General features: G+C 47.7%; 1 protein-coding gene across 4 annotated transcripts in view; it reads right to left on the minus strand.

Annotated features, from left to right (window-relative positions):
- Window positions 1–27,942, minus strand: part of LOC119461834 (guanine nucleotide-binding protein G(i) subunit alpha) — a 99,951-nt gene that overhangs the window by 12,002 nt on the left and 60,007 nt on the right. For all 4 annotated transcript variants that reach the window (XR_007468436.1, XR_007468435.1, XR_007468437.1 and 1 more), the window contains exons 6-7: window positions 27,484–27,613; window positions 21,119–21,272 (exon numbers count right to left, since the gene is read on the minus strand). Coding sequence is in view for 1 of the 4 variants with exons in the window: in XM_037723205.2 (XP_037579133.1) it covers window positions 21,119–21,272; window positions 27,484–27,613 (284 nt within the window). In the remaining 3 variants the exon portion in view is untranslated. The remainder of the gene's footprint in view (window positions 1–21,118; window positions 21,273–27,483; window positions 27,614–27,942) is intronic.

The following is a 27,942-nucleotide window of genomic DNA, read 5'->3' on the forward strand; positions in this document are numbered from 1 at the left end:
TATATTTGTTCATGCAAGCATGCCACAGAGCTGGTCTCCATCTATAGTCCTCACTACTGCAGCTGTCACCACTGCTCATATTCGATTTGGTAGCACACTTGTGGATACAGTCGTCCTCCGTACCCTCGAAGTCGTTTGATGTGACTGACATCAAAGAAGACCGCACACGCGATTCTAGCTGGATGCTCCTCAGTCTTTGAATTGTTTATTTGAACACATTTACAATTTTTCCCCGTGAATATTACGCTGTCAATTTGGGGGCATGGCTGTTACTTGAGCGTGTGTCCCTTAGTCGAGTATACGGTAAAACAATCTTTATTCAGATTTCACGGGAATTAACCGAATGTCGAATTACCAAGGGTATCAAGAAAACAAACATGCTTACAATGTCAACACGCATGCTTACAACGTCAACACGCTTTTATTTACTGAATGAATCGGCAAATACTATTTCTATTTTACACAATCGCAGTGCAGAAGCTGCAGTTCTCGTGATCTCACGACTGTAGCTTTCGTGATCTAGTAGTCACCGGCCAAGCCAACGGGAAAGGCCAAGGCGGGGCTGGCGAGCTCCATACAGTAGAAGCTCGTTGATACGATCCCATCACGTACAATTTCCCGGCGCCAATGTATGCAATCAAGAACATAAAAGATGACCCAATACAGTTACACTTATTTTTTACCAGTTCATGTGCACCCCGAAAACACAACCTTTGGGCAACAACGTTCACCAAACTGCAATCGCAGGATTGCGGCTGCTAGATCCCATGTAAACGCGGGGGGCACCCTCGATCGAGAACAGTAGCCGCCTGCCGCAACAGCTTCCTCAAAATGCTCACCCGCCTGTCTAATGCTTTGGTTGGCTGTCTAATGCTTTGGTTGGTTTTCAATGCTGGTGCGCAGTAAGTTTCCGGTACCAGCAAATCCTCTCCCGGGTCGTCGCACCCCGCATTCACAGCTATTGCCGCCAACCCTACTGCAATCAGTATCTTCACTTATCTGCTTCACAGTGCATGGGCCACAGTGGCGTTGGAAGCATACTGCACGCAGCATTCAATAGGCTACAACCCAAATGTGCCGCCGTCTCTGGCGGCATCGTATTCCGGTGTTGACCACGAGCTCCATTCCGCCATTTTGGCTGTTTTCATATCCTCGAACCCACCATGCACCGCGCCGCGGCTGCCGTAACCTCGAAACCGCACGTGTCAATCCGTTGCCAGCCGTAGCTTAGCCAAGCCAAACCTCTGTGTTCGCGTGTTGTTTTGTCAGCTCTGCCAGCTCTGCGGTCGTGTCTGCGGTTGATCGTTTGCTGCTGCGCGCTATCTTCAGTGATCACGTTTCCCGACCTTCAGCATCTACCGAGTTCCTAGCTGTTTCGTGCTGCGCTTTTCGTCGAGCGGATTCGCCGTTTACAGCGATGGCACCGACTGCTCCTTCGTCTTCGTCCGCGCCTTCGAACGAACTGCCAACCGCGAACTGCCATCCGCAGACGTTGCCTTCGACGATCTGCGCGCTGCCGGCGTGTCGATTCCAGCCGGGATAACCTCTGAGGGCTTCGCCGACGCTGACAGAGACCTCGAGCTATGTGCGGAGTTGACCGATGACGAAATCATTCGTCAAGTTACGGAGGATTCCGACGTTTTATTGCAGAGCATACTTCGCAAAGATCAGGTGTTTGGAGTCTGTCTGTTAGCCCCCTACGCAGCACGATGCTGCCGTGGTTGTTTCTTCAACTGGATATATATTAGAATAGGCATGGGGCAGCATGACATGCACGCATACATAACACGAATGACATCTCATGACATCAACGACACGACGTAAAAGGTATGCACGATATGATGCCGTCGTGGGCGACGCGCGTCCACATCGCAACAATTCGCGCCGAGTGGGCACATCAAAACTTCCCGCTGAAATGCCCCACTCAAAGAAGCTGCTGACCCAGGCCAAAGTCGAGGAATGCAAACATAAGCTTGCCAAAGTCATAAAAAATTATAACGTGCGTTTCGGGCTGAGCTCTCGTCGGCGTCTCGTGCTGCAACGGTTAGTGCACTGCTTCGCATTATGTAGATGTCAACTACAGTTGAGTGTCAATTTTTTTAGTGACTTCTGACCGTACGTTTTCTCGGTTAGTATGTCTTTTCTTGCGTTTTCTTCCAAAGCAAGGTTCTGCTCGGTAATTTCCATTTCTACTTTCAAAGGCAAGGTAGCGAGGTTCTATTATATTTGCGCACACTCCACACATGCATCGTGCATCCAAAGTTTGTCGCTTAACATAATAAATCAACGACAGGGTCTCGCGCAACTCTTCTTTTTTTTTTTCTTTTACGAGTTTTTGCCACACAAATACATTACCCACCCTTGCCGTCTGTGCTGCCGCGGGCCACGATGAAGCGAGAGCAATGCTAGACAATGAAAAGTGCGAACTCACGATCCCTCTGCACAAAGAAACCGCTAAACCAGGGTGTCTACCAAGTTGACATTTCCAGATTCCCTGAGTTTTCCAGGTTTTCCCTGAGTGATTTTGCTAAATTCCCTGAGTAAAACGGAACTTTCTTTTACATCAAGATGGGCTGACACCATGTTGCCTGATGCTGTCACTCTTTAGTAAGCATGTTAAAAAAAATGTCGCAGTTTCACCCGAAAGGCGAAGCATCAATTGCGATAGCAAATTAGTAGATAGCTATACGGAGTAAGAATAGTAGTTTTATCAGCTGTATAAACTTGGACATGCAGCAGCACCAGCAACGCGCCGAACTGCTGTCGACGCCGTCGGCGTTTTGCACGCGTTCGCACCGAACGCGCACGGCGCTGGTGACTGTTGCCTGTGCCTCTGGGGGCAGCTCGGAAGTTTTCGACAAGATCAGAACGGGACACTCGTCGAGCAGCGTCCTAAGTCTTTACCACCTTCTCGCCTCACCACATTTTTATATAAATACGCATTTGGTGTCGCAGCTAAACGTCGCGTCGCCTCCCTCCCTCCCTCCATTACCGCAACTTTCGTTCCCTTTCAATGAAATTACAGCTAATTTAGGGACGGGCGAATAGTGGATTTGAGGTTCGAAGCGAGTAGTGATTTGGTCAAATAATTTCGAATCGAATAGTTCGAACAGTATATATCACATATTACAGTAAAACCTAGTTAATTCGAGTTTCACGGGATTGAAAAAAAGAAAATGTCCGAATTATCAGGGTATGCAGAAAACAATAAGCAAATGCTTACTACGTCAGCACGATTTTATTAGTTTAATGTATGAGCAAATCCTTTCGCTATTTAGCACAAAAGCAGTGCGGAAGCTGCAATTCTCGTTATCTCGTGACTGATTGGCTCTCGCAGTGGCGATCGAGGCCTCTCAACTTTCTTCGAAGCACGGCCGCGGCGCGCGCCATCATTTCCGACACGCTTTGCACTACCGCGCGCACATCCCGATAATTGTTTCGCCAGTAAGCTCAACGCCAACGGATCGCATGTCCATCGTGATGTAGCCGGTGCGCTTCATCCTCGACAGCTTTGCCCCGAGTCAAACCGAAACAACTGCTTGTCGCAACCGCGGCGGCTATCGACACGATTATGAACGGCGACTTTGCGGTGCTTAAGGGTAGGGCCACGATAGCGGCAAAAACGCCCGCGCCATGCCACGAGCGGCAACGCATCATGACGCGCGCGGCAAAAGCTGCAGGAATCGGGGGTTTTACGGCTTGCCGAGGGTGCCGAGAGCGACGAGGGTGGCGTCACGGAGCCAATGGCAACCGGACCTCCGCCGCTCCGCTCCGGGTTATCAATCGACGATTGTCGTCTCTCGCGGTTCTTTAGAGGAATTTCTTGACGCTGTCCGATTGCACCCTTTTCGCTCACGGTGATTCCGCGTTGCGAGAGCGCGCGAGATCATATCGCGCTGCCGCGCGGCGAGACGCGATTGCCACGGTGGACTTCGCAACAAGGCGCTGACGCGCGGCAACTTGCCGCTAGTGTGGCCGTACCCGGCCGACGCACGCACCGAGTCAGAACGAAACTACCGTTCACTGCAACAACTTCAGACGAAATCGCGGTCGCTATCTATGCGATCATGGATGGCCACTACGCAGCTCTTTAGGCACGCGGCCGACGTGCGTATTGAGTCAAAACGAAACTAAACGAAACCGCTGCGAAAGAAACCGCGGCAGCTATCGACGCGATGATGGGTGGCGACTATGAAATCCCGCGGCCAACGCGTTGTTACGCGCGGCGGTAAACGCAGAGTTGCGGGCACGGCACGCATGCGAACATGGTTTCCAACGTGCTCGTATTTGCTTGTCTGCAGGTCCCTTTTCTGGTCACCGCCGCGAAGCCAAGCGCAATCGCCACACACTGCAAGCCGGAACGCCAACTGCTGTCACCAAATCATCTGGATCTACTGCAGATGCAGCTACTTGGCACGTGCGACGGCGATACGTATATCGGAAGCATCGACCAATCATCGACGACCAAGTCACGGACCGACCCCTACTTAAACTGGCCCTCGGACCCCCACGGACTCAGTTGCGGGCACGGCACGCATGCGAACATGGTTTCCAACGTGCTCGTATTTGCTTGTCTGCAGGTGAGACACGACACTTCCTCACTTAGAAGTAATCATTTGTCTCTGATCGTCGTGCCGTGCCCCCGCACTCTAGCGTTGCTGGTATGTGATTGTTGGTCTGCCTGTCTCAAGCTTATCACAAGCGGTGATGTCGAGTTGAATCCGGGCCCCGGTTTGACTACAGATGAAAAACTTGAACAGATTTTGCAAACGTTGAAAGACCAGAGCAAGACGTTAAGTGACATTAAACGTGATCAGAGAGCAGTTCAAAAAGAAGTGAAAGAAAATGGTGCCACTATAAAACACATTGAAGACCGCTTAGCTAAACTTGAGTCTTCTCTTTCTAAACTTGATGACACACAGCAGACGGTGTCTCATCTAAATGAAAAAGTCACAGTGTTATCTCGAAAAGTTGACGATATGGAAAATCGCCAGCGCCGCAATAACCTTATCATCTTCGGTTTGCCTGAACAAGACAATGAAACACAGGCAGATTTATCAAAACTGATGCAGGACAAAATATTTTCTGTGATTGGTACTTCTCCCCGCAGCATTGAGCGCATGCACCGTCTTGGAAAAAAGCAGTCAAAAGCACGACCAGTTATTTTCCGCCTGTATGACTTCAAGGAAAAGCAGGAAATTATGTGCAATTGTCCCAAGCTGAAAGGCATGAACGTTTCGATAAGCGATGACTTTTCAAAGAGCGTGGTCCACAGCAGAAAGTGCCTTTGGGAAAGCGCTAAAAATGAGAAGTCGAGTGGAAAGCGAGTGCGCCTAGTTTATGACAAGCTTTATGTGGACGGCAAGGCGTATTACTGGGATGATGACACGGACACACGTAAGCCCTGTCGGGAGCCTCGTCTTCATGACAAAAACAGCAACATAGGCGGCAGACAAAAATCCTTCGAGAAGGGAAACAGCTCTGACAGCAGTGAAGAGTGTCCCTGACAGACTAGTAGTTTTAAACGTTAATGTGCGGAGCATATGCAACAAATCTTCACTTTTGGAAGCTGTCCTGATGGAACATGAACTGGATATCGTTATTGTGACTGAAACCTGGTTAAATAAATCAATTGAGAGTGCTGATTTCCTTCCTCCGAACTATACGGCTTGTCGAAAAGACCGAGGATCCAGAGGAGGAGGTGTTGCTATTATTTATAAAGCTTCAATGGTCTTCATTGAAATTTCATCCCCTCCTGAACTTGAGTGTATTGTGGGTACTACAGAGATCGGCGGTTTGTATTTCGTAATTGTTGCAGTATATCGCCCCCCTGGCACCATCGAAGAATACATGGTATTGCTGAATGATTTCTTACTTGAAAAGTTTGGCAACAGCAACTGTAAGATTATAATGGCCGGAGATTTTAATTTACCACATATTGACTGGGTATATTATCGGGAAGGACAAAATGATCAAGCCATGTCTCGTGTTCTTCTGAATCTGGCTTTTTCCTTTGACTTAACACAAATAGTAACTATGCCCACACGAACCTACGAATTAGGAGAATCACTACTTGATTTGGTGTTCTTGAGCAGATCTCAAGATCTCCGACCACAAAATGGTGATCACGTATGTCTCTACCACATATAACCGAACAGAAAAGAATAAAACTTTGCTAGTCTCTGATTTCTCTAAAGCAGATGATGTTGCAGTATTGGACCATTTAGAGGAAGGTTATGATGATTTCAGCCATTTTATTTCGCTAAATACTACGTCAGTGAACGATGCTTGGGAGAAGTTTAAAAGTGTGGTATTGGAATCAATAGAACTGTTTGTTCCCAAGCGCCCCAAGAAAGTTAACAGAAAAAACCCATGGATTACACGGAAAATCATAAAAAGCATCTTCTGAAACGAATGAGGTCTAAAAAATTCTTCTCTACAAGAACACGGCATTGTATTCATTCGGTTTCGCAGGAACTTAAAATGGAAATTATTAAAGCGAAACATTGTTACATGAATGAAACACTTACCAATTTTATTAAAACCTCTCCGGAAAAATTCTGGAGGTATATTTCAGGGCCCAACTCCGGCATTCAATTTCTGACAAGTGAAAATAAGTCTATCACGAACAGCTCTGAAATGGCTTGCCTCTTCAATGAATATTTCGAATCAGTTTTCACTTGGGATGACGGTTCTACACCTCGAACACTGCATTCCATTGAGCAGTGTATATCTGAACCAACTATTAGACTAGACGGCATTTTGAACCTGCTCCTTAAACTAGATGAGAAAAAATGCCCTGGCCCTGGTCAAATTCCCAACGCTTTTTTAAAGAGATACGCCGAGTGGTGCTCATGTTTTCTTTCGGATATCTATACTAAATCTAGAATCTGGCGACGTTCCGAGAGACTGGAGGCGGGCTAAAGTAGTACCGATTCACAAACAGAGTTCAAAACATGATGTCGCTAATTACCGACCAATCTCTTTGACAAGTACATGTTGCAAAACGCTAGAGCATATCTTAACCACCCACCTAACTGAATTTGTGGAAGAAAACGACATTTTGGGTAAAAACCAGCATGGCTTTCGCCGAGGGTACTCCACATTCACTATTCTCACTGAGGTTACACATGAAATCGGTCAATGTATTGATGGAAGGGGTCAAATAGATATTATCTTTATCGATTTCCGCAAAGCATTCGACAGAATATCCCACAGAAAGCTGCTTATGAAGCTGTCTTGTTTCTTAGGTAACACTCAGCTATTAAAATGGATTGAGGCTTATTTGTCAGAAAGGGAACAATTTGTTTCATAAAATTCTGTTTACAGTACCAATAAATCAGTTCGATCGGGTGTGCCGCAAGGATCTGTTATAGGCCCTTTACTTTTTTCCATTTATATTAGCGATATGGGAGCAGGTTTTTCGCCACAAATAGCCATCAAACATTATGCAGATGACACCATTGTATATGCTAAAATATGCACACCTAATGATCAACAGGAGCTTAGTAACCATTTACAAAAAGTCACTCACTGGTGTGACGAGTGGCAAATGGAGCTGAATACACCAAAAACTGTTTGTATGCGTATGACGCGTAAAAAAGATCCTTTAATTTTCCCCTACAGCATTAACGGAGCCGAATTAGCTGAGTTAAAGGAATTTAAATACCTAGGGATTCATCTCACACATGACTTGAACTGGTCGGTACATGTCGACAACATCTGCAATAAGGCCATGCGTAAACTTTGGTCATTACGACGAAAACTTCACAACGCCACCCCAGAGGTAAAAACAATGGCCTACAAAATGACTGTACTCCCTGTACTGACTTATGCAAGTCATGTTTGGGAGCCGTACACTCAACAAAACACACTAAAATGTGAGCGCGTACAAAACAAGGCCTTGAGGTTTATTTTTAACACATACGCTAGAACCCAGTCCGTCACCGAACTCAGAAATAGAGCTGGCTTCATGACTGTCAAGCAGAAAATGCAGCTTAACAGGCTGACATTCTTCTTTCACGTATTAAGCAGAGACTATAAAGTAGACTTAGAAAAACACATCACATTAGAGAGACCTGCTAACCCCAGAACAAAGCATTCAAAACATATTAAGCCACTTAATTATAGAACCGAATCATTCAAAAATTCGTTCTTGGTTCGAAGCATAGACGATTGGAACAACTTGCCACAAGATATAGTAGAGTGTACTGATTTACAATCTTTTGTTAAGGCTGTTACCAATTATTTGTAAACGGTTGAGAATATGTTTTATTGTTAGCTGTTTGTCGGTTGTAGTTGTTTGGTGCATTACTTCTTGTTAGACCATATAGTGGTGTAACTTGTTAATTGTGACTACTGTTGTTATTGCTTCATATTTGTTTCTATGTCGTGCCTTCCTATCCTATCTTGATTGCTTTCTATTGAATTATTCAAACATGCACTATGTCTAGTTTGTAAATGACAGCAATGTAACCGCAACTCCTGTCTTGGCTTGTGCTGACAGTATGAATAAATAAATAAATAAATAAATAAATAAATAAATAAAAATAAAGGCACAAATAGGCACGAAGCGTTCCGTCGTTGCTGTCATTCACGTACGATTTCCGCTACTTACTATGGCAATGCGGACTCCGCCGCTTCGTTTCGGTTGTGCGCTAGCGCCGTTTCAGCTCTTCTGCGTCGCACATTTCAGGCTCTTTAATGCAAAAACATATAGCCTTCGAGATTTATGGGTGACGTATGGCAGCCATGACGTGACACATAGCCTCCGAGATGTGTACCGACCATCCGTGGCTTTTGGCTGCCTATTCGGGAGCGCTGAATAATTCAAAAATATTGAATCCATGAATTCGAATCGAAGCGAATAACGAACATAGAATTATTCAATTAAATATTCAACAATACCATATATTCGCCCATCCCTAGAGTAATTTTCCCTGATAGAGGCACAAATTCCCTGAGTTTTCCCCGAGTTTTTCCAGAATATTCAAAATCCCTGAGAATTCCCTGTTTTCCAGGTTTTCCCGGTTGGTAGACACCCTGTAAACGTCTCCAAGTTGCTACGAGATGAAAATTTCATGCAAGTTATGACCATACATAGCAATGGCACGACAATATGCCGTTTCATGTAAACGTGTGTGCTCAGCATCGCGTTCACAAGCTTTCCTAGCCAACTGAAAATGTGGTTTTCAAAAAAGTTTATAACTTGACAAACTGATTTCTTTCTTTTTTTCGGACTTCCAATTATTTGAAACTTTGGGCAATCTCTTAATAGTAAAACTGCAGCTGGTCCCGGTGAGATTAAGGCTGATCCGATCAAAGCTGTAGCGTCACCGATTTCAGTTCCCCTGGCACACATTTGTAACTGCATTCTGAAAGACGGATACTTTCCCGATGAATTAAAAGTAGCACGCGTAACTCCTGTACACAAAGGTGGAAAAAAAGATGACTTAGGCAACTATCGTCCTATCTCCGTTCTGAATGTATACTCGAAAGTAATTGAACGCGTTATATTTAGAAGAATAACTAACTGAATAACACAAATTCATAGTAGCCCAGGAGTTTGGACTTCAAAAAAACAAGTCCACTGAGCTAGCGCTACAAGGCATAAAAGAAAAATTTGTTGAGAATATTGAAAAAAAAAAAAAAACAGTTTACGGTGGGAATATTTTTCGATATTAAGAAAGCTTTTGACTCAGTTACTCACTGTATATTATTAAATAAGCTACCCTGTTAAGGCTTAAGGGGCCAGGCTTATCAGTTAATCAAATGTTATCTAGAAAATCGCAAACAGTATGTGAAATTAAACAGCTGTTCTTCAGATCACAACATAATCACTGTGATGAATGAAAGAAAACGACGCAGACAACGACGAAGTGGGCACGCGTTCTTTCGCGAGTGGACCACATATTGGAGTGATCCCGCCAAACCAGCGATGGCCCAGTGGTACTCTGAAGATGCGTCGTGCCACGATTGGGCCACGTATGGCGAGACGCGCCTAGTCAGCGGGAGACGCAAGGCAGCAGGCCGACGTGTCGGACGCCGACAATCAAGGCTCCAAGGAACACGGCCGTCCCTGGAGCTGCCGCCCGACCGTTGCCCTTGGCCAAGGCGTTTGCCAGCACGAGTAATGCAGCTCGGAGCATGGCGTGGCCTGCTGTGATACCACTTGCCGCGAACATTGCGGCAAGTGGCAAGTCCTTGGCCAGCTGTTCGGCGGAGCATCGTTCGTGGCCTGGCTAATGGCCGCATTTGCGCCGAGCACTGCGGCTCGAGCGCAAGCTGTCCGCTGGGCAGGCTGACCGTTCCTGCAGCGTGCATTGCGGCTCGGATGCAGGCTGGCTGCTGAGCGGTCGTCTCCAGTTCGTCAAGAGCCATCTCCTCACCGTCCAACATGGACGCTTGTCCGATGTCGTGACGTCATCACCCCTCACTCCCGCAACCTGTCCACATACTGTGAGCTGCTACATCTTTCGAACTGCGTTTTTTTGGACTCCCACCAGCTTTAGCTCTTTTAGCGTGTTATGTGTGTCTTGTGCCGTAACGTCCTGTCCCGGTGTAGTTTGGCTTTGGTTATAAATGTTGTATGCATTTTGCATCCTGAGTCAGACTGGCTTTTCCTGCGTCCTTTTTCCTCATCGCGCGGCACGACAAATGAGTGTGACGAACGTCCCTTTCGTAATTACCTTTACAATCACAACAGGAGTAACACAAGGCTCCATATTAGCTCGCCTTTTAGTTCTTTTATATGTGAATGACATCTGCAACATACACTGAGGAGATAGTACTTTTCGCTGACGATACAAATGTATTTTTTTATAGTACAAATTTGGAACAGGCCGAATTAAAAGCTAATATATGGCTAAGAGAACTATCACTATGGCTATATGCAAATGATTTGCGGTTAAATACAAGCCATCGTCAGAGCTCAAAACTCACATATAAATAATAGTTTCAACCTGCGTTTTGAAGATGCAGTGCTTGAAGAGACGAGCAGTATCAAGTTCCTAGGTGTATTTTTTCGGGAATATTTATTGTGGAATGCCACATATCCCACCTCCAAAGAAAGCTTGGAGGTGGGATATGTGGAACAATTGGCGCACTATGTTTTTTCATTCCAAAGAGATTAAAACCGGTTATATATTGTCACGTAGTAGTGACGCTGAAGTAAACAGTCTTAAAACTGTGTATGACGAAACTGGTTGTTTATTGGGCGAACCTGTGCCCACAAAAGCAAGCTACACTCAAAGCACAACGATAGCGGCGAACACAGTCGGCGATCGTCGAAAATCTGATCAGCGGCGAAACGCGTCAGCTTTTAAACCTGAGTCATCGAAGGTTCCAGATTAATCCCTGATGCCCGCGTGTCTTCCAGAAAGTTCTAGACAATTCGCGTCGCTCATACAATCAGATTACATGGGCGTCGGTGACCACAGACGACGGATAGAAGCATTGATAACGTCCGAGAAGCTTCCAATGCAGGCACGTCCTGCGCCGAGCGATAACGTTTAACATTTGTCAGCCAATGTTGAAAGCGGCTACCGGTGAAAGATAAACATGTGTACGTGTCAATACCCTCCCCTTAAAAAGCATCGTCCCGATGCTACAAACAAACACGAAAGCGAAAACAAAACCATGCGTAATAAACAAAATAACAAAAAACAATAACAAAGTAACAAAGTACCTAAGTTTGTCAGCGAGCGGAGAAAGGCTTAAGACGCACCACGTGGATGACTTCAGGTCGTGCCCGGCGCCGCTGTGATTGCGAAATGCCGTCTGGCACGACCTCATAGTCCAGTGCGCCAATACGTCAGGTGATCTTATATGGTCCGAAATAGCGACGTAACAGCTTCTCGCTAAGTCCTCGTCGGTGTATCGGAGTCCAGACCCAAACACGGTCACCGGGCTGGTACTCGACGTAGCGTCGTCGAAGGTTGTAGTGTCGGCTGTCGGTCCTCTGCTGGTTCTTGATGCGCAGGCGGGCGAGCTGTCGACTTTCTTCGGCACGCTGCAAATAGGTGGCAACGTCGAGATTTTCTTCGTCGGTCACGTCCGGTAGCATGGCGTCAAGCGTCGTTGCCGGGTTCCTTCCGTAGACCAGGTTGAACGGCGCCATGTGCGTCGTTTCTTGCACGGCCGTGTTGTATGCGAAGGTCACGTACGGAAGGATGGCATCCCACGTCTTGTGTTCGACGTCGACGTACATTGCCAGCATGTCGGCGATGGTCTTATTTAGGCGCTCGGTGAGGCCATTCGTCTGCGGGTGGTAGGCGGTGGTCCGGCGATGGCTTGTGTGGCTGTATCGCAGGATGGCTTGAGTTAGTTCTGCCGTAAAGGCAGTACCTCTGTCGGTGATGAAGACTTCTGGGGCACCGTGACGCAGGAGGATGTTCTCAACGAAGAATCGGGCTACCTCGGCAGCACTGCCTTTGGGCAAGGCTTTTGTTTCGGCGTAGCGGGTGAGGTAGTCCGTAGCTACGACGATCCATTTATTCCCGGATGTCGACGTCGGAAAAGGCCCCAGTAAGTCCATCCCAATCTGCTGGAACGGTCGGCGAGGTGGCTCGATCGGCTGTAGAAGTCCGGCTGGCCTTGTCGGCGGTGTTTTGCGTCGCTGACAGTCTCGGCATGTTCTTACGTAATGGGCGACGTCGGCAGAGAGGCGAGGCCAGTAGTATTTTTCTTGTATCCTTGCGAGCATGCGGGAAAAACCGAGGTGTCCAGCCGTTGGGTCGTCATGGAGAGCTTGCAGAACCTCTGGACGCAATGCTGAGGGTACCACGAGGAGGTAGTTGGCTCGGAGAGGCGAGAAGTTCTTCTTTAGGAGAATGTCGTTTTGCAAGAAAAACGACGCCAATCCTCGCCTGAACACCTTCGGCACAGTGACGGTCTTGCCTTCCAGGTAATCTACAAGGTTCCTTAGTTCCGGGTCGGCTCGCTGTTGTTCGGCGAATTTGTCGGCACTGATGGGTCCCAAGAAAGTGTCGTCATCCTGGTCATCCTGTGGCGGCGGTTCGACGGGGGCGCGAGACAAGCAGTCGGCGTCAGAGTGCTTTCGCCCGGACTTGTAAACGACGGTGATGTCGAATTCTTGAAGTCTCAGACTCCATCGTGTGAGGCGACCTGAAGGATCCTTCAAGTTAGCTAGCCAACACAAGGCGTGGTGGTCGCTCACAACTTTAAAGGGCCTGCCATAGAGGTAGGGGCGAAACTTTGATGTAGCCCAGATGATGGCGAGGCACTCCTTTTCTGTTGTGGAATAATTTGCTTCCGCCTTCGATAGCGACCGGCTAGCGTAACTTACAACCCTTTCTAGTCCATCAGTCCTCTGCACAAGCACGGCGCCGAGTCCTACGCCGCTTGCGTCGGTGTGGACTTCGGTATCGGCATTTTCGTCGAAATGCGCAAGGATGGGCGGCGATTGTAGGCGTCGCTTCAGTTCTTCAAATGCTTCGATTTGCGGCATCTCCCACTTGAACTCGACGTCGGCCTTCGTGAGGTACGTCAGTGGCTCGGCGATCCGTGAAAAATCCTTGACGAAGCGCCTGTAATAGGCGCACAGTCCCAGAAATCTACGCACTGCCTTCTTGTCAGCGGGCAGAGGAAAGTTGGAGATGGCCGCAGTTTTCTGAGGGTCGGGGCGCACTCCAGACTTGTTGATGACGTGGCCCAAAAACAAGAGCTCCTCATATGCGAAGCGGCACTTTTCTGGCTTTAACGTGAGTCCGGAGGTTTTGATTGCTTGAAGAACTGTTTCAAGGCGCCGCAGGTGTTCTTCGAAGCTTGAGGCAAACACAACGACGTCGTCCAAATAGACGAGGCAAGTCTGCCACTTCAAGCCTGCCAGTACTGTATCCATGACGCGTTGGAAAGTCGCAGGTGCCGAGCAAAGACCAAACGGCATGACCTTGAACTCGAACAGTCCGTCTGGTGTTATAAAGGCCGTCTTCTCCCGGTCCCTCTCGTCGACTTCGATTTGCCAGTAGCCGGTTTTGAGGTCCATCGACGAAAAATACTTTGCGTTGTATAGTCGATCCAAGGCGTCGTCAATCCGTGGAAGGGGGTATACGTCCTTCTTCGTGACCTTGTTGAGGCGACGATAATCGACGCAGAAACGTAGGGTTCCATCCTTCTTCTTCACTAACACCACGGGGGACGCCCACGGACTCTTGGACGGCTGGATGATGTCGTCGCGTAGCATTTCGTCGACTTGTTGCCTTATGGCCTCGCGTTTGCGTGCCGAAACTCGGTACGGGCTCTGACGCAGTGGGCGGACATTTTCGTCGGTTATGATTCGGTGCTTGGCGACAGGGGTTTGTCGAACTTTTGACGACGACAAGAAGCAATCCTTGTATTGCAGGAGCAGAGCTTTTAGTTGTTCTTTCTTATGCCTGGGAAGGTTCTGATTAACGTTGAAAGTTGCTTCAGGTATTATAGTCGTCGTTGCGGGTGCACTGGAATCCGTGAAGGCGAAAGCACTGCTGGCTTGTACTATTTCGTCGATGTAGGCAACCGTGGTGCCTTTGTTAATGTGCTTGTATTCGGGCTGAAGTTCGTGAGCATCACCGTTGCTTTCCCTGCACGTAGCTCAGCTATGCCTCTAGCGACGCAAATTTCACGGTACAGCAGTAAGTGATGATCGCCCTCGATGACGCCCTCCATGTCTGCAGGCACTTCCGTACCGACGGAAATCATTACGCTGGAGTGAGGCGGAACGGTGACTTGTTCTTCAAGCACATTCAAGGCATAGTAACTGATGCATGTATCCGGCGGTATCGCTTTGTGTGTTGAAAGCGTTATCGACTTGGACCTTAAGTCGATGACTGCACCATGTTGGTGTAGAAAGTCCATGCCTAGGATGACGTCCCTGGAGCAGTGCTGCAGGATTACGAAGCTCGCCGGGTAAGTGCGGTTGCTTACCGTGACTCGCGCTGTGCAGATTCCAGCCGGCGTTATTAGGTGACCTCCCGCTGTCCGTATATCGGGTCCTTGCCAGGCCGTCTGCACCTTCTTTAACTTGGCGGCGAACGCGCCACTGAAAACTGAATAGTCGGCGCCAGTGTCGACGAGAGCGGTGACGTTATGACCATCGATGAGCACGTCTAGATCGGTAGACCGGCGTCTGGCGTTGCGGTTAAGTCGTGGCGTCGGATCACGGCTACGTCGGCTTGCTTCGCTGCTGCTACGTCGCGTCGGTATGTCTTCTTTCGGCGGCGAAGTGTTGTCGTCAAGGCTCTTGCTAGGCGGTGTGCTGGTACCTCGTTGTGATGATGCGCGAGTTGTCGTCGTCGGTGGCGGCGGAGGATCGTCGGTATTGCGTCGTACAGCAACCGCACCTCCATCGGTTGCTGCCTTTAGTTTCCCGGATAGGGGCTCACGGACCGGCCCCGCGCTGGGCCAGTGTATGGTCGGCGCTGCGGCGACAGGTAACGTCCTGGTGACGGCGAGCGTGAGGGTCGTCGTGGTTGCCACTGGGCTCCGGCGAGGTAGTCAGCGATGTCGCGTGGTCGCTCGCCAAGCTGTGGACGTGGCGCGTTGACGGCGAACCCTCGTAGGCCCATCTCGCGGTATGGGCATCGGCGGTAGACATGGCCGGCTTCCCCGCAGTGATAGCAGAGCGGGCGGTGGTCGGGGGCGCGCCAAATGTCCGTCTTCCGCTGGGAGCTGCGCTGGGCGACGGGCGGGCGTGCTGGCGGCGGCAGCGGTGGCCGACGGAACTGCGGCGTTACGGGGCCCTGGCGCGAGCGCGGAGGGGGGCCTTGACGACGGGCGACGGCGGCGTAGGTCATCGCTTGCGGCTGTGGTTGAGGCGATACCGGAACTTCTGGCACTTCTAGTGATCGCTGAACCTCTTCTTTAACTATGTCAGCGATTGAAGTCACCTGAGGATGCGATCTTGGGAATAATTTCTGTAGTTCTTCCCGTACAACCGCTCTGATCGTCTCGTGCAGGTCGTCGGCGCCTAGAGCTTGAGCTTCGGCGTAGTTTGTCAGTGCACGGCGGTTGTATTGCCTGGCTCGCATTTCAAGGGTCTTCTCGATGGTTGTGGCCTCCGAAATAAATTCTGCCACAGTCTTGGGCGGGTTGCGCATCAATCCAGTGAATAGATGCTCTTTGACGCCCCGCATCAAGAACCGAACTTTCTTTTCCTCTGACATATCGGGGTCGGCGTGGCGGAAGAGGCGAGTCATCTCCTCCGTGAAGATTGCGATGTTCTCGTTCGGCAATTGCACTCTGGTTTCTAATAAAACTTCGGCCCTTTCTTTTCGCACGACATTCGTGAAAATCCTCATGAAGTTCTCACGAAATAGGTCCCACGTCACCAGGGTGGTCTCTCTGTTCTCAAACCAGGTCCGAGCAGCATCATCTAATGAAAAATACACATGGCGCAGCTTGTCGTCGTCGCTCCATTTGTTGAACGTCGCGGTCCTCTCGTATGTCTCCAGCCAGGTTTCAGGGTCTTCAGCCGATGACCCACGAAAAGTCGGTGGCTCCCGAGGTTGCTGCAGCAGGATGGGGGACGCTGGTGCTGCCATTTTGGTCGTTGACTTGGCCTTGATTGCAGTGGTCTTTTCGGGAAGAAGTCCGAACTCCGGCACAAGTCCTTGCTGCCTACGGCTAGCTCGCTGGTTCTTGGCGACGTTGGTCTCGTTCTCCGGTTTCGGGCTTGGGTCGCGGCTTTGCGGGGGCGTTTGGTGCATGAACGAACTAGCACCTCCACCAGATGTCACGTAGTAGTGACGCTGAAGTAAACAGTCTTAAAACTGTGTATGACGAAACTGGTTGTTTATTGGGCGAACCTGTGCCCACAAAAGCAAGCTACACTCAAAGCACAACGATAGCGGCGAACACAGTCGGCGATCGTCGAAAATCTGATCAGCGGCGAAACGCGTCGGCTTTTATACCTGAGTCATCGAAGGTTCCAGATTAATCCCTGATGCCCGCGTGTCTTCCAGAAAGTTCTAGACAATTCGCGTCGCTCATACAATCAGATTACATGGGCGTCGGTGACCACAGACGACGGATAGAAGCATTGATAACGTCCGAGAAGCTTCCAATGCAGGCGCGTCCTGCGCCGAGCGATAACGTTTAACATTTGTCAGCCAATGTTGAAAGCGGCTACCGGTGAAAGATAAACATGTGTACGTGTCAATATCATGCATTAACTCAGTCCCATCTACAATACTGCTTACTGATATGAGGCTCTACAACGACAAATAAACTACAGGTTTTACAAAAGAGAGCTCTTGAACGCTTCCGCTTCAATGATACTACATCTCCATATAAAATGAGGTATAAATTAGTTCCACCAAATCTTCTTTATACAGAGAAGCTCTCACTTAATATGTTCACGCAAATTAAAGAAAACTGGGCAAATTTTGGGTCTATCTTCAAACGACCACAGACCGCAACTTTCGTGTGATTAACTATAAACCCAAGATTAGAACTAATTATGGGATGCAAAGCTAGAGAAAATTCCTAAGCTCCTAAATGAAAACAAGGAAATGTTAGACTTAATAAAGCAATCACCTTTAATAAAATTGTATAAACGAAATATATGTAACCGAACATAGCTCGTTGGCGTGATGTGCGGTTTCCATGCGAATTCTGTGTTTTTACGTTGTAAATGCTTATCCATGCCAGTTTGAGCCCAATTAATACTCTAGCGTTTTGATATGTAAGACATACTAATGAACGATGTCAGCTTTTGTTTCCCGATTTCTATGTTTGTTCTCAAATGCATACTGTTGCAAATTGTTACGTTAAGAACTGAAATAGCAGTACTACAAATATGGTTAACTAAGTTTTTTTTTATTATTCCCCCAACTGTGTTGCTGATGCTGTTTTTATGGTTGCAAATCGTTGTGCTAGTTTTTCTTAGCTTGCAGTGTATAATTTTTTTCTCGATCTTGCCTCATGAATTCCTTGTTCAAATCCCCGACCACCCACTTCTTTTTTTCCTTTTCTTCTTATTCTTACGCTGTCCTGATGTTTGCTTCGCTGGAGCACCGATTGTACAGGGGTCAGGGCCTCAGTCAGGCGCATGCTACAGTAAAATCTCGTTACTACAAACCCCAAATTAACAAACTTTTCAGAAATCCCCTGCTGTTTCAATGTAAAAATATTTCAGGATGGCACCCTTGCGCTCTACAGCGGCCAAGTGTGCCCGAAGGCCCAGCGTAGTCAGACATTCCAACAGCGCAGCTCAGTAGAGCAGCTGGACTAGCGGGGCCAGAAGGCGCGCATCGGGTCGGGCATCACCGCAAAATACTTTCGCTCTCGACTCGCGCTTTTTCGTTCCAAGGCAAGGTAACAGTGGGTGAGCTGAATAGTCAGGCAAGCCGTTCTTTCTGAGAAGGTCCCGAAGGGGCGATTGTCACGCACAGGACCGTTCGAACACTAGCTGAGGCGACGACTCATCAGGTTTTGCGAGCGCATGTTCCGCCCTCAGACAAGTGTCGCTTAGCAACGGAGGCGTCTCATTTCTTTCGCCCTTCTTTCCGCACGCCTCTTTCGCGCTTTCTGTGGCCGTAGTAGCTACACGCGCGGAGAAATGTAACCTCCGTACTCGCGGGGTTGCCACACAGTCACACTTTTTACTTTCCGGGCGATGCCATTTACGCGTGCTTGAGCTTTACAATAGTTCAGGTGTCCGCCTCGACCGAGACAGTTGCAGTGCCCACGGCAAGGATAGTGAAAATAAACAAGCAAGAAAGAAACATTGCGTTTTAAGGGCGACATGGAGCTTCCTTTTTGTCGATAGTTTTCTCGGTGTCAGCGTCAGTTTTGAGTGCGTCACTCTTATTACACGGTGCTTCGGTGGTGCGTGGCGCCGGAATCTATGGCAAATAGCAACAGTACGGGCCTAGAGCCAACAGCGACATCTTCGTGGATAGCTCATATGGCGACAACTTATGAACTGATAGGTTAATGGGTGGAATGTTTCATTTCGGGGCTTTCACTATAATGACTATTCAGAATAACGAACCATTTACCGCGGCCCCCTGAGGTTCGTTATATCGAGATTTCACTGTCCTTTAGTCCTGACCGTTCTGCTTTTCTGTAAGCAAACTGGAGAACTTGTGAATAATAAAAAAATACAAATTTCTCGGACAGTGTCGAAAATATGGCGACCACGGGCCAAGGAGTGTTGCCCGTGCCCTCACTTTCGTTATCAAGGTGGTTGCTCCGCATTCCATGTGCTGAACAGCCATTGTAACGCATTTCGTTGACTCTGCATGCTGGTTAGGCCTAGCCGGCGGGGGCGTCGGGCGGCATGCCGTTGCGAGAAGCTCGCCCTTGATATGTTCGTACCCGTAGACCATGGGTTCTCAAAGTGGGTTCCGCAGAACCTACGGGTTTCGCAGGCCCTTGCTCAGGGTTCCGCGAGCCACTGATAAATTTTCCCTGGTCCCGCTCTCGACAAGCATCTAAAATGGCGACCACGAGGTGCGCTCGATCCAAAGAACCTCCATTACCCATGCCTGAGTGTCAAAAAGAACATCACAGTGTTTAACAGCTTTAACGCTTATCAACGAGGAGAGAGCGACAAGGGTGATGCGGAGTGAGAGAGCAAACAAGGAAAAAACGGTGGCAGTGTGCCGACTCTTCAGCAATGGAAATGCACTCGGTCCACCTCGAACATGTGTCGCACTCTGCCCTTTTGTATGCAGAAAGTGTCTATAGTCGCCGACTGATCTTTATTTTTTCAGACACGAACAGAGTCGCCAGAATGTCTGAATTATCGGGCAAGTTTTGACAGCAGTCAAATTAAACAAATTTCGATGGTAAAAGCAATTTGTAGCAGAAAAATAGGTCGAGGTTGCAAGTGCATTACGCATTTGCCCGGTGCAATGTGCATCGTGACGAAGTGCGATTATTGCACGCGCAATCCTGACTCCTTGACGACATCAATTTAATGTATGTTCCGTAAATTCATCGGACGCCAACAAGCAGGGAGACCGAGCAACTTGAGATGTGCCTTGTCATGTTGAGATGGTTTTGGGAAACCAAAATCTCGTCTCCATTCATAGCCATCGAGACCAAACCCATTGCAATCAGCATCTTCGCCACGATTGCAATCGGTTTGGTCTCGATGGCTATGAATGGCGACGAGATTTGCTGGAACAGGAAACCCAGTGCATGGCGGCACGTGACAAGTACGGGCAGGCGAGTAGTGTGGGAAACGTGTCATTGCAGGTGCCTACTGCTCTCAATTGAACATGCCTAGTACTTGGTCTTGTTTACATAAGATTTAGCAGTCGGAAAAAGAGAGAGAGATAAATGAGATGCGAAAGGCAGGCAGGTTAACCGGAAGGTAGGTATCCAATTTGCTACCCTGCACTGGGGAAGGGGAGACAGAAAGGTAAAATGCACACACATAGAAAGAGGAGATTAAAAAAAACAAAAGAAAAAACACATACACACACAAAGGAACTCAGGAGCGTCACAGAAGTGGTACATATACAATCGCAGTTAAGCGATATATTGAACATTGAAGCTGACAGATAGTGTTTTCCAGGAACCTAATAGCAGGTAAAAAAGAAGTGTAACTCTGTTGGGTCATTTTCTTAGTGCTCAATCGCAAATGTTGCCACCAGGAAATCATATGAAACGGGATTGTATCAACGAGGTTGTGCTGTAAACGCACGGCCCTTTTGCCGCCATGTTCGTATAAAGTCCAAGGGCGATGAGATCCTACCGTGCCCCGTGCGCTATATGTGAGGGAAAGTGTGCGAGGATGAGCAGAGAAAGTTGGTGGTTTTATATGCACACAAGTGCTCTGGCCTGCTCAGTTACCTTGTATGCTGGTAACGATTGTGAGGGCCAATGTAGCAGTATAGTGGATGGCTCCAAGAGCCAAAGGAAGTGTCAAAACTGTCGCGATGTCTTGCTCCTACATACAGTGTCATGACGTCACAACACAGTAGAAACAAAACGGAAACTGGCTGTATAAAGTTAAATTATTTAGAGTGCTTCGAGGCCTGCAAGTGTTTGTTCTAGGGTTAAGAGGTCTGGGGCCTTTATTTAAAGCAAGAAAATAAGGCTCGAGAATGTTGTGTCAGTGCCCCTTTAGAAACGTATCAGTGACTCCCCGTCTGCCAGTGCTCCTCACCTGTGTACTCAGGGAAGCAGATGGTGAGTGGCGAGCGGGTGATCTTCTCCTCAAAGAGGTCCTTCTTGTTGAGGAAGAGGATGATGGAAGTCTCCACGAACCACTTGTTGTTGCAGATGGAGTCGAACAGCTTCATGCTCTCGATCATCCGGTTCTGAGGGAGTGAAGAAAACCATCAACAATGACTTCTAGAAAGCTACTCGCTTTTATTGATGGAGTGACAAGCTTCAAGGCATACATATTTGTCGCAGTGAAGACATTCAGGCAGTGTTTGTGGTTTTATTGTGTATTTCCGTAGACCCATTAACCAGAACATCTGTAGGTGGCTATACACAAAAGCCAATTCATCATGCGTGTGCTTGCTGGTGTGGAAGGAGACTGCCATCCTCCTCTCTCACGGTGGGCACAGAGGAGGAGGGCTGTCCTTCCCGAGCACTCCACCATAGCATGTAAACCTTGTGGGGTCTCACACGTGCTCTTGGGACAAAGGAACAACACAGCAGTGCAAACAATCAAAAGGGCATTTATTGCTCTTTTCATACACTACTGCTAGCTAGCCGAATTTCTACGCGAATGGGCAAGCGACAAATTGAGGAAGTTCGACTCACTGCGACCGGATAGCGAACGAATATGTTCACCCCATGCTAGACACCATCGCCTAGTTGTTCACATGTATGGTCACGTGAACGGTGGCGCATTCGAACGATCCGTGTTCGTCCATTCTGGTGTCGTGCTCCTAAGCCCTCTCGGTACGGTCCCGTGAAAGGGGTCGGCGCACGCGTGAAAGATGCCCGCCGACCCCATGCCAAAGAGGAAGCGACTTCCTCCTTTAGCCCCCAAGTAACGCCGCCGTTAGGTGGCGTTAGCAGTGCAACACTAGCGCCATCTCTCATAATACGCCGCCACCGCAAAGCCACTCGGTGAAGTCGGATTACAGGAGACGGGAGCCACGCGGAAAAAACAACATCAGGGGACGCGCGAGAGTCGCGCATCCCCACAACCTCGGCAACTTGGCAATTTTAATATACTATACATGCACCAGCAGTGCCAGCTAAGATGGGGCAAGTGAAAAAAAAAAAGGAAGGAAAGAGGAAGTCCTCTGTGCGGGTGAAACCTGTTAGCAGAATATTGAAGAAACCACCAGAATATTCTGTACTCTTATAGTGACTAGATATAGCAACTGTGCTTGTATTGTAGGTTAAAAAATTTCAACTTTACGACCAGAATGTCACCACAATATTTGAAAACATCCCTTTCAATTGTTTGTGGGGTACGACTTCTTGTGCAGCTCTTTAGACCTGTGCAGCAGATACGGCAACACATCTTGGACCAGAGTGAGTCGGGCATACATGCCTAGTGATGTGGTACAGTAAAAGCTCGTTAATTCGCACCTCGTTAATTCGAATTTTCGAATAATTCGAACTAAGTGGCACAGTCCGGCCATGCTCCATAGAGCCCCATGTATTGAAAAGCTCGTTATTTCGAATGCTAATCCGGCCCGCCACGGATAATTCGAACTGCGCGCCGCCGTAGCCAGCTCGCAGTCTCTGCTGTTAAGCGACAGATGGCGCGACATACACTATCATCATCGCGTGTTTTTAGGGGGCAGCACTTGCGTTTATTCGCAAATGCTCTGCCGCATCGTCATGGACAGCGGGATACGCAGTGCGTTCGGTGGCAACCCCGAAATCGGCCATTCTCTCCGTCGCCAGTGCAATCGCAACGTCTAACTTCTAAGCCTCTCTTTTGTTCTGTACGCGTCCGTCGCAGACCGACACTGCTCGCGTGCCGCTATGTCGTCGCGTGGAAAATACCGTGCCAAAACGTTGAAGGAAAAAGTGGAAATTCTGCGGGAAGTGGATGCAGGGAAGCAGAGTAAGAATGAAATTGCCAAAAAGCACGATATACCGAGAAGCACGCTGTCGACCTACATCCGCAATAAGAAGACTATTGAGGACTCATACGCGGCTGAAACTTTCGCCAAGGATCGGAAGAGAATTCGTACAGCAAAGCACCCGGACCTGGAGGCAGCGTTGCTCGCATGGATTAAGGAAAAACGGAGCCAGGATATCCCATTGAGTGGCCCCATCATTGTAGCGAAGGCGGCTGATTTCGCGCTACGTCTGAACGTCTCCGACTTGGCCGCTTCGGACGGGTGGTTTCACCGCTTCAGGGACAGGCACGACCTCGTTTTCCGCAGTGTGTGCGGCGAAGCCAAAGCCGTAGACGTGGAAACCTGCACCGTGTGGCAGAATGGTGCGCTACTAGACCACCTGAACAGGTACGCACCATCCAATATTTTTTAATGCCGACGAGACCGCCTTGTTTTTTAAACACTTGCCGGACAAAACGATCACCTACAATGGGGACGTGTGCGCAGGCAGCAAACGTTGCAAAGAGCGGGTGACGGTGTTGCTCGGGGCCAATATGACTGGAACCGAGAAGCTCCCCCTATTTGTGATAGGGAAGTCGCAAAAGCCTCGATGTTTTAAGAACATTCGCACGCTGCCGGCCGACTATGCAGCAAATAAGAAGGCCTGGATGACGGGCGAGCTTTTCAAGCAGTGGCTGAGGAAACTCGACTGAAAATTTGAGCTCGGCAAGAGGCAGATTCTCCTCCTCGTCGACAACTGCTCGGCGCACAAGGTGGAAGTCGAGTTGAGAGCCATTGAGCTGGTTTTTCTTCCGGCTAACACCACTGCGGCTCTTCAGCCTATGGATCAGGGCGTTATAAAAGTTTTGAAAAGCTTTTATAGACGCCACGTTCTCGAGAAGTTGCTCCTGTGCTCCGATAATGAGAAGAGCTACACCGTCACTCTGCTCACAGCCCTGCACATGCTTGTGCGTGCCTGGAATCAGGCAACCACAGAAACAATTGCGAATTGTTTCCGGCACTGTGGTTTCGGAGCCCTTAACGCAGACGCAAATGAAGTTGAAGAGGACGTCCGCGCTCCGGTTCATGTACGGGAGGTGCTCGGCGATGTGGACTTCGGCGACTACGTGAATGTCGACAGCTGCGCGGCGGTGTGCGGTGCCGTGACCGATGATGAAATCATCGCCCAAGTCGTCGGCAAAGACGAAAACCCAGCCGTGGACGATGACGACGCGAATGATGAAGATGATGATGATGATGATGATGTTGGTGAAACACCGGTACGACCTTCGTTGGCACAGGTGATGGACGGACTAAATCACGCCCGGCTTTTCTTCAGTTTCGAAGAAGGCGAAGACGATGCTTTCCGGCTCATTCGAGCTCTGGAAGATAAAGCAGCAGCAATCGCTTTCAGAGGCAAAAAGCAGAAAACCATTACGGACTTTTTTTGCAAATAAATGTACCTAGAGGTGCTCTACCTTGTTTTTGTCATCAGATGTGGCTTTCTTTAATCACTTTCGTTAGTTCGAATTTCGGTTAATTCGAACTCGTTAAGTGTCCCCGTGAAATTCGAATTAATGAGCTTTTACTGTACTACACTTCTTGCGTTGGCAGTAAATCTTAACATTTCTTAAGGAAATCTTGTAGTTCCCAGCCTGTTTTCATAAGGTCATAACTGTGCAAACTTTGGCAAGTGCATACCTAGACGTTTACGCGTAACGACAGCTGCAACATCGTGGATTTCGAGACTTCGAGAAGGGTGCCATCTCACAGCAGAAAAAGTTGCCAAAATTGATTCAAATATATGATATGATAGGGTTGTTGGCAAGAAAACGATTATGTTCTCATAATGAACAAAATGAATATACGGCAGAATATCTATAATCTGCATTTAAAACTTTGTCGCTTACTATGTTTGAAACAACAGTGTCCTATATGTAGGACACTAGGCAGATAGGGTGCAGTTTCGGGAGCCTACAATAATGGGTGTGCCAGACAGCCTACCAGAGAGAGACTAACGTAATCACGAATTCATGTCTATTACATAAATTATTTTGTTCCTTATTGTTGGGAGGGAAGACATTGGTTGATCAGGATTTTGCAAACCACAAAGGCCTTTACACACAAAGGCCTTTAGGAAAATTGTAACTGCGCTAAAACGAGACACGAGAACGAAGTGGACAGGACAGTTGCAGTTAGCGCAGTTACAATTTTCCTAAATGTCTTACCAACTAGCCTCCCATCAAAGGCTTCTCGAGTCCACAAAGGCCGCACTTTTGTGGCTGAAGCAGTAGGCAAAGCTTTGTAATGCAGTAATGATGACAAGGTGATGAGTGAGACACCAGTAAAATGTCAAAAAATATACAAAAAGTTAGCGCAAGTGTGACCTGAACATGTTTTCCTGACACCTAGTCATGCGGCACACCAATTCATGAAGGAGCAACCATGGCTGAAATGAATACATTCAAAAACATTTCGTAGATCTTCTACCTACCACAAACTAGGACAGCAAAATAATCTATGCTTAGACGATACATGAAATAGGATGAAGAGGTTTCGGGCCCTCTCTCTTCTGTGTATCTTTCCTAGACTGATTCAGTATTTGCAAAATTTTGTTGAAGTGATCTTTAAATTATGCCTGCAAGCTATCGATTACTGAGCTGACTGTGATTCTGAGGTAATTGCTCACACACTGCAAATGCTACAGTAATGTTGAAATCGCGTCTAATGCTCAGGGTGTGCACCTGGTAATAAGACATTGGATAGAAAGCAGTTCAAATGTCGTGGTCTTTATAGATAAGCTGACAAGGGTGGAGTGGAGAGATTTCATCAAACCATTGCAACATGCTGCGCCGCCATATGAGAAATATCCTTCGCTACTTCCATACATTCTTGATGCATGTGAATGCCATTTAGCACTATAGGGTAGGAAGGCTGACCTGCTTGCATTTTCAAGTGCAGCCATATAGCAGAAGTCGTCGTATGGAAAGAACCAACAGTATTTGCTAAAAACATGAAACTGATTAGGCTGATCGGACAACATTGCGATTCTGTAGGACAAACAAACAATTTGGTGCCACTGCCATGAGAAAACTACCATGCATTGTAAGAAATGTGACAGAGTTCGGAATAAATATTTAAAATTCTATCACTCCCAATAAGGAGTGCATTTGCCTAGTGTCCTATGTGTAGGACGGCTCAAAACTGACAGTTACAAAAGAATTTTTTTTCAAGAAACTGCTTATACAATATTCTGAAGCCTGGCTTTTTCTCAAAGAATCTTTCAAAATTTTTAAGTTGTCAAAGTTTAGGACATGGGTTAAGAGCAGACCAGAGCCAACTAAAAAGAACTAGCTAGGTGAGCAAGCCTTGGTTCCAAAGATCAAGGACAAGAAGATGGGCTCCTGAAAGACTTACCTTCTGTGCATTAACACTTTGGGGCAGTTTATGACTGCAATGTTTATATATTAATTGGTCACAACGGCTTTCAGACACAGACGCATAACCTTACACCATTGGACACAACACAGCCTTTTTTTCTTCAATGAACCGATAGCCATTGTCAGTGACAAACTGGTGCCTGACAGAAAAGTAATGACACAGAACCATCAAGAGTAATAACAAGAACTACTGATACTACCACCGATAGCAGACTATCGATGGTAGTATTCCTATCGATAGCACACTATCGATAGTAATAAAAATATCGATAATGTAAAATGATGCGAGGTATTGCACATAATGACTGCAACATACACTTGGCAACGTTTCCCTGTTCCTGAATGCATGAACTGACTGTTACTGATGGTTAGATATCGCAAAATTTCTAGAAATATCACTGGCTAAGAATTGTGAAACATCGATCGCATTGTCAATTGTGAACTATTGCAATACTATCTGTAGTTTCATTGCGAAATATTGCAATACCATCAATAATACAGTTGCCTTCCGTTAATTGACTTCTGGCCCACTTTTCTTTAAAAAAGAGGGCGTGCATTAGAATTGAGTGGATACGGTATTCAAGACATTGTGAGCTACGATTATTACTCTTCCTAGGACAAGCCAAAAATGGGCATTTTCGATGGAAGACTACAAGTGTTCAATGCATTCACTGTCCCCTAAGCTCCGCCGAGCCAGACGCTGCCACTAAAAGGGTCGCTACTGGGGTCACCATTGGGGACAGGCGCATGCATGCTCACTGACCCAAGCTCGAATTATCCAGTGAAGGATCAAATGAACGAGAGTTTGGGCCCACAGAAATGCATGGCCATCAGTCAAATTATCGAATTAACCGAAAAATAAAAATAGCCAGAGTCAAATTAACGGAAGTCTACTGTAGTATCGATAGTGTTTTTTTACACTATCGATTGTTTAAAAAAAGCTACTGATATCATGGACCGTCAATTTACAGGCCATTCTGCATCACTACAGAAGCACAAACATTAGGCAGCCAGTATCTCTGCAGGAGAGCCTGCAATGAGTGAACACTAACCATTTCCTCATCCTCGGCGAGTACAAGGTCATAGCCGCTCAGGGCCACACAGAAGATGATGGCTGTCACCCCTTCGAAGCAGTGGATCCATTTCTTGCGTTCAGACCGCTGGCCACCTACATCAAACATCCTGCAATGTCCAAGAAAGACTTGGGACATGCGACTAAGCAGCAATGCCACATGCAATATCCTGCTGCGAGTACAGTCAACTGGTTATTGTCAAACTGGTTAATGCATGCACGGTTTATGCGTTACAGTAGAACCCAGATATATCGAACAGCTGTAAAATCCCCTTGAAAATGTCATGCAAATGTACAGAGCTGGTGCATGCATATATAGAACGCCCATTCGATATATTGAACGTGGCGCCACGCCGAAGACCTCGAAGTGCATCTCTTTGTGCACTTTGAGGTGAAGACAAGAATCGCACGCCAAGGAAAGTACGGAGGAGCACGCTGA

This window comes from Dermacentor silvarum, chromosome 8 (assembly GCF_013339745.2).
Source record: "Dermacentor silvarum isolate Dsil-2018 chromosome 8, BIME_Dsil_1.4, whole genome shotgun sequence".
NCBI classification, from domain to species: Eukaryota; Metazoa; Arthropoda; class Arachnida; order Ixodida; family Ixodidae; genus Dermacentor; species Dermacentor silvarum.